This window comes from Olea europaea, chromosome 4, assembly GCF_002742605.1.
Source record: "Olea europaea var. sylvestris chromosome 4, O_europaea_v1, whole genome shotgun sequence".
Lineage (NCBI taxonomy): Eukaryota > Viridiplantae > Streptophyta > Magnoliopsida > Lamiales > Oleaceae > Olea > Olea europaea.
Window position 1 is genome coordinate 11,973,464 of NC_036240.1, and position 7,175 is coordinate 11,980,638.

The window sequence follows — 7,175 nt, forward strand, 5'->3', positions numbered from 1 at the left end:
TATTTGGTCCCGAGCACAAAGTGCCTAGGATGGTCGAAAGAGTCGGTCCCTGGTCTTCAACACAATGTGCATTGAACGATCAAAGAAGTCGGTCCTTGGTCCTCAACACAAAGTGCCTTGGATGGTGAAAATGACAATCATTGGTCCTCAATGTGCACGAAAAGGTTTGCACTTTCGAGTTTGTTCATAAGCAAATGTTTTTAGGAATTCGGAGAATCTCAAGAAGATAAAAAAAAATTCGAATCAAATAGGTTCAAGAACTTCAAAGCCTTCTTCAAATCAAATTAAATTCAAGACCAAGTCCAAGCCCTGAAATTCAAGTGCCGACCAAGCCAAGTCCTCAACAAATTCTAGAAGTCTAGGATTCAAACCACATGGCCATTCGTCTTCAAATGCTCAAATCATTAATAAGGGGATTTTGTAAATTTGCAATTACAAGAAGATTAATATCCACCTGTATTTCTCAAAATACAATTTGTAATGATTTCTGTATTTAATACACGAAATTCGTTATACAATCTCTTTTTGTTTAAAAAATACAAACCTCTTGTGAGATAAGTTTCATCTGATAGTACATATGTGAATGGCATATGGTCCAGATTTATCACCAAAAACAACTCTTGTTTTGCATGAGATTGCTAAGACACAAAAATAATGTAGACTAGCAACGCCAATTTCATCAGTTGGATTTTTGTATGTCTTATGGTTAAATTTCTATAAGTCACACGATATGTCACTTGTTTCAAAAATAACGTATTGGTAGTATTTTTATTTCTAACGTAAAAATGACCCATAAAAAATATAAATATTTATTCTATTGTATAGTAGCAAAAAATTTAAAAGACAATACAAAATAAGTAAATCAAAACCTCAAGTTTCATAAATTTTCTAACTTTCTTTTCTTTTATGACTTCTTCACAATGACAATCGGAATAATTTCACTTCTTGTTTCATTCTTGATTTCTTCCATTTTTATATTCCTTATCTTGTCCCTACTTGTTAGATGAAGACACTGATTATTGCAATATCTTTAAAAAAACAAAAAACAAAAAACAAATTTAGCACCTTAATTTATATGTAAGACAAATAAAATATTACTTTTGAGCACCTTAATTCATATGTCAGTTTCACTTTTGAGCACCTTAGTTTATATGTAAGACAAATAAAATATTACTTTTTGTCAGTTTTTAATGTAAAGCAAAGTCTGAACAAAAAAGTTCAAATTGCATCACGTGCGACTTTTTTAAAAAAGTTACAAAGCACATCACTTTCAAATTTGAGCTTAATTCATATGCAAGACAAATAAAGTATTACATCATATATTTTATTGTAAATCAAAGTTTGAATTTATACTCATATTTACATTTACAAAAGCACCCCGTAATCTCTATAATTGATATAAAAGATTCAAATGGTTTGAAAAAATTCAAACCGCTAAAAATGATTTGAGTTGAAAATATAACACAAACCGCCCAAATCGAACCGCGTTCACCCCTAATAATAATGTATTGAACATAGTTAAATATAAGTGTAAACGAGAACTAATAATGTTAAATGTTAAATTACATTCATATTTACTATGGAACATATGAATAAATTATTTTCAAAATTGATTGCTAAAAGATGTTAATCGAACAAATACATATTTCTTTATTTTTATTTACCATTTCTTGTTTGACATTTATATTGTTATATAGCGATTTCGTGGTTTTTTTATTTACCCTTTCTTGTTTTCTTCTGTTTCTATTTGTTGGTTTGATGAATAACGTATAAAATATGATTATAATGTGTAAGTTGATGTGTTTCGTTTTAAAAATGTTGTGGTAATAGGCTGGTTCGGGCCAGGCACATTTTAATAACCGAAACTTCCATATGATAGTTTATGATGTCAGAGAGGACATTAATTTATTTATTTCAAATTTGTCTTCAATGTAACATAAGTTTGGAATTTTCATTGATGGCAAAGACAATCCTCCAGATACCTGGCCAAAATTTTAATGGATTATCAATGATGTCAAAGCCAGGCTCAACTCCCAAGTTCGACCAGACAAGGAACTGGTATAGTTTTGTAGAAATTCTCTAAATAAGAATTATTAAGCACCAGTTAATAAATTCGTCAATTCATATTTAACTTTATTAAATATTTTTTACAACCGGTTCGACTTTAGTTTGACTTTTTTGATCTTCACCTTTACATATTCCAAATTGATGCCCATACGGCCATACCAATAAAACATTAGGATTATTGTTTAAAAGGTATCTGGGTAATGAAAAACATATTATTGACTTGTTCAGGTTGATCAACTAACATTAATCCGCTACGTGTTGCAGAAACAAACCAAATTATCTCTCTATTGCAACATTAGAACTTATAAATGAGTAAACTGATTTCGAAAAGGCAAAAAAAGAAAAAAGAAAAAGAAAAAAGAATCAACTGCAAAGAGATTGAGAAGTGATTACAACTGGTACAAGTTGACAGGATCCATGTATGGTGCCTATGCTAAAAGCCAGAAGTTTTTTTGTGTTTTAGTGTTAAGAAGATATCCAGCATTTAGACCCTTCTTCTGCACTGCCACAGAGGTGCATTTGCTGTGTTCAATCAAATATTCTGCTGTATCTAGCCCTCTTAGTGATCCTCGTTTAGGCCTGATCAACATCGCAAATCCAATAATATTCATGAGCTTCTCAGTCAGCACTTCATTATTTTAATAACTTAAATGCTAAAGTTAAAAATAATTGCTTTTACACTTAACTTATGGCTATCCAGGTCTATGTGGTCCAGGCCGGTTAACAATTTGGAGTAACATTTAAAGGCCCTTGTATGTGGTGGGGGTGGCAGGTATAGGGGTAGAGGTTGAGTATATTGAGATACATCATACATGGATTCCATATTTGATAGGTAATACTTAACATGATTAGGCATTATAACAAAAAAATATACTATCCAATTTTTCCTACCTAAGATGCTATAAAGTTTATCTCTTTATTTCATCAAATTTGATGCATGTTTGAAAATGTATGAGGAAATCATTAGGTTTTTATTGAAATATGACCGTTATAAAAAATCTGAAGAATAGTGGCTAACGATAGATTGGATAATGCAAAAGACAGATAAGAAGTAATGGCTAGCAGAATAAAATGATAAAGAATATAAAAAAATATATATCTATCAAACCCTTGTAAAAATGTTGCAAGAAAATGTTTTCATCCATAAGCTGTATTAGTTTCTTGAGAATTCTTCATATTTTCATGTACTTATTATCAGAAAGATAAAGCGATTTGCAATTTCGCTTTTATATTAAAACTAGACATCTTGCTGAAGAATATTTTGCAAGCATTGAAAAATCTTTTCATAAAATACCACCTTAATATTCTTATTATGCATGCAAATTGAAGATGATGCAGATCACAGCATGAACAAGAGAGTGGGCTTATTTCGTATGGAATCTTCAACCTAAGGCCCAAGCGAATAGTGCTTGTTGTGGATTCCCGGACCTAATACTAGGTTTATAAGGTTTGATTGTGCCTCTCCTTCATTACCTTTTGGGTAAATGTATTTAAAAAGAAAATATGAAATTCAGAGAACTCACCCTAATATTGCATTAGATAGACTCCTTCGCTGCCCAATAACAAGAAGATCAATTTTTTGAGATATGGTTTGAGCAAGAATTATGGAAGCCTTGTCCTTTCCATCCACTATGTCTGCCTTCTCTACAAGAATCTTTAACTTTGGATGAGCAATTTCACATGCATGCTTCATTGCTTCAAGAAAGTCCATAAGTCCTCCACTAGCTTGCAATGATGATGATGATGCGGCGGTGCCACCCGAGCCGGCCGACTGTGCGGAGTGCTTTCTAAAAAATGAACCAAAGGGATTTTTCCATACGTTACTGTTTTCAACGTGGAATAGAATTAAGGTATCTTTTTCTATCACAGCATGTGAGAGAGCGTATTGAAGAGCTGTCGCTGATTCACGTGTTGGGTCCACAACCACCATCACCTTACGTGCTGGTGCACCGTGGCCTTCCATTGCCATCATCAATGGCAGCCTGCCACCAGCTCTACCGCACAACAACTGCAGTTACACCGCCTTCTTTCTATTGATGGAATTAGGTCATTGGAATGGATGGATGGAACATAATAAAATTTGAGGCTCTCATTTTGGGAGGCTTTTAATTTCTGTATGTAAAATATCAGCCTTCAATTACAGTTAGCTTACATATGTGATTCAGATGTGTTCTCCTCTTTGCTAAAATTGGGGACAAATTTGTTTTAGGATTGCTATTAAAATTAAGGATTAGATTAAGGCAACCACTCAAACTTCAATTAGAGTATGTCTCATAATGAATCCTTTTTTCTCTATTCAAATTTGTGTGTAATTATTATATGAATTAACTACTGAATGAATACGTTGGATTTGTAATCATTCATATCAAAGCATATTACATATAAATTTTGTGAATGCCTTGCGAATTGAAGGGTAACCAGCAACTAACTTCGGCATTAAATTGCACACATACAGAAATAATCATACAACCCAACATCAAATGTACATTGAAATGCTATTTGTTAAAACATAAGAGATGATACGCCTTAGAAACAATGTATAAAAATAATATGCAGTTTGGTTTATTAATTGGATCTTTAATATCAGAAATGAGATTTAACATTAGTTCGAATGCACTTGTTAATGTTTTGTGATATAATGGGTTAAAGTATCAAGTTAACTTAAATAAACTTGTAGATAACGGAATTTTTGGTTCTAACTGGGAACAAAGCTTATAACAGAATGCAACTGTTTATCAAAGTTGCTAAAAATTCTAGGCCGCGTTTGATAGCCATTTTCTTCAAAATGCATTTTTTTCTCTCTTTTTTTCAACCACACATTCTTTATTAAAATAATATTACATGTAAATAAAAAACTTTTCTTTATTTTTCAACCACACATTTCACATCAATTTATTATTCTAAAATGCATTTTTACATAAAAATCCCTATCAAATATCCCCTAGTCAAATCAAAAGTTTTCAAATTGCTGCAGAAGCCTCAAACATTTAAAATGTTAGCAGACTTTCCCCAAGTCTTTAATTTGTTGTAACCGTCACTTCAAACCTTTCGAAACATTGCAACGGAAGCCCTTTTCCACAGTTCCCATCCATTTGTCAGTTAGATGACTAAGAAATTTGACTTTGACCATATTTTTAATATTTTTAAAAGGGTAAAAGAGTAACTTTTCATTTACTATATTAAAATAAGTTAAAAATTAAATTCGAAATAGAAAAATATAAAAACAAATACAAAATAAAAAACATGTCTCCCTATTCGAATCTCCTCATTTTTCTCCGAAGTACAATGAGAAATTTCGTCACTCAAATATGCTTCAATCATAAACATGATTTTCACTGCCATCTATTATTTGAAGGATTTATTTTTGTTTTTCGAGAATTCCGAGGTTGAAAGTCACAAAAAACATGGACATTTTTTGCAAGTTTTATTTGTCAAGCTCCATCGTTTAAAAGACCAATCTGTGTTTATTTTCCTAATCAAGAAAAAAAAATCCGTGTTTATGTTATTGAGAGTTGATTTGGGAGGATGAAGAAATGAGTTGCTTCCCATGTTTTAGGTAAGAAAGTTATGAGGAAAATTTTCCAATTGCTAAGGCCAAAGATATTACTACAACAGCCTCATCCTAGTATGCTTTATTAAACAAATTTTCATAAAATATAATGAATCACATACATTTTCAGATTAATTTGTGGTAGCGAATCGAATCCCCATGAATGCCTCAGTTTCGTTCTTTGGAAGATTTTCAGTAAAAGGACTATAAGTTGAGAGATTCGGTTGGAAACACACGCATTATTTTGGTTGTTCTATTTTCAAATTATCTTTACATTTTGAAGTGAAAATTTTCAATGGTAGAAGAGATTTATCGATCAAAATAATTGAGTATCAACCGAATTTCAAGCACTACTAAGCATGATTACCTTGGATAACAAAGTTGTTCGAATTATCTCACGAGCAGCAAAAATTACAAATGATTTAATCATCACCAAATAAGATAAAACTAAGCCCTATAATAGAATCAATACACACAACTGTTTCAGTAGAAGGGTCTCAACTAAAATCAATACCTTCTACCACATTCAAAGCAAAAACAACTAAATCAGCATCACTGTACGAATGTGGAGGCCTAATATTTCTCATTTGTCCATCTTTGGCAATTGAATACAATGGCATTATTGATACTGGTGGCAAAGACGAATTATCCATAACTTGTGAACTTGACTTAAATATATTCTTCAATGTAGACTCCAAACTAAACTCCAACGGTATTAAACCAAACTTGGAATCCACAAGAGTGCCAAAATTTTACAGATTGATCTTCAAAAATTCTGTGGAACCTTGCAAGACATATAATTAGGACCTTCTCTGTCCCTTTATCACAATATAAGCACCTTTACTAACTTTCACGACTCTACCTTCATCGATGTATTTGTACCCTTTCAAGTCAAAAGTACTCAACTAGATATTTCTTCTCAGGACATGTCTCACAACATCAAGCGTTATGACAATCCCATTAAACTTCGTAATTTTGACCTTTCCAATACTGACTAATCTACAAGGTATATTATTTCCCATTACCATAACATCTTTTGAAACTATTTCAAACGTAGAAAACAAATTTCGATCTGGACAATCGAACTGTAACAAGAATCCAATCATCGTCAAGTTTGGAGTCCCCATCAGAAATAATCAAAAGTTATCCATCATCGTCAAATTTTTCTACAGTACAGGCTTCACCTAAAGTATCTAGTTGCTTTCACTTCTGATTAGTTGCGGGAAAATTTTCTTTATTCTACAACTTATAGCAATCCTTTATCGTGTGCCATTTCTTCTTGCAATAATAACAAATTTTATTACTAAAGTTAGACCTCAATTTGCCCTTGCATAGCCAACATCAACAATAAGGTCGTCTCGATAAGCCTTACATCAAATAAGATACTTCGCTTTTTCTTTTGCAAAATAGAGCATTATAGACTTATTCAATGGTAAAAATATCACGATTGTATATGATTGTGTCTCTGGAAGACATATATGAAGCGGCATCCTAAATCCTCTTCATCATATTTAGCCTTCAAGGTTTCCAAATCGGCCACAATTTTCTTAAAAATAGC

At 32.0% G+C, this 7,175-nt stretch overlaps 1 protein-coding gene across 1 annotated transcript; it reads right to left on the reverse strand.

Annotated features, from left to right (window-relative positions):
• Positions 1 to 2,256: 2,256 nt before the first annotated feature.
• Positions 2,257 to 4,100, reverse strand: LOC111394082. The gene is made up of 2 exons (XM_023019862.1): positions 3,591 to 4,100; positions 2,257 to 2,646 (listed from the first exon to the last, which is right to left on the reverse strand). Exons 1-2 carry the CDS (start codon positions 4,037 to 4,039, stop codon positions 2,496 to 2,498), a joined length of 600 nt encoding a protein of 199 aa, XP_022875630.1. The 5' UTR covers positions 4,040 to 4,100; the 3' UTR covers positions 2,257 to 2,495.
• Between the last annotated feature and the right edge of the window lie 3,075 nt (positions 4,101 to 7,175).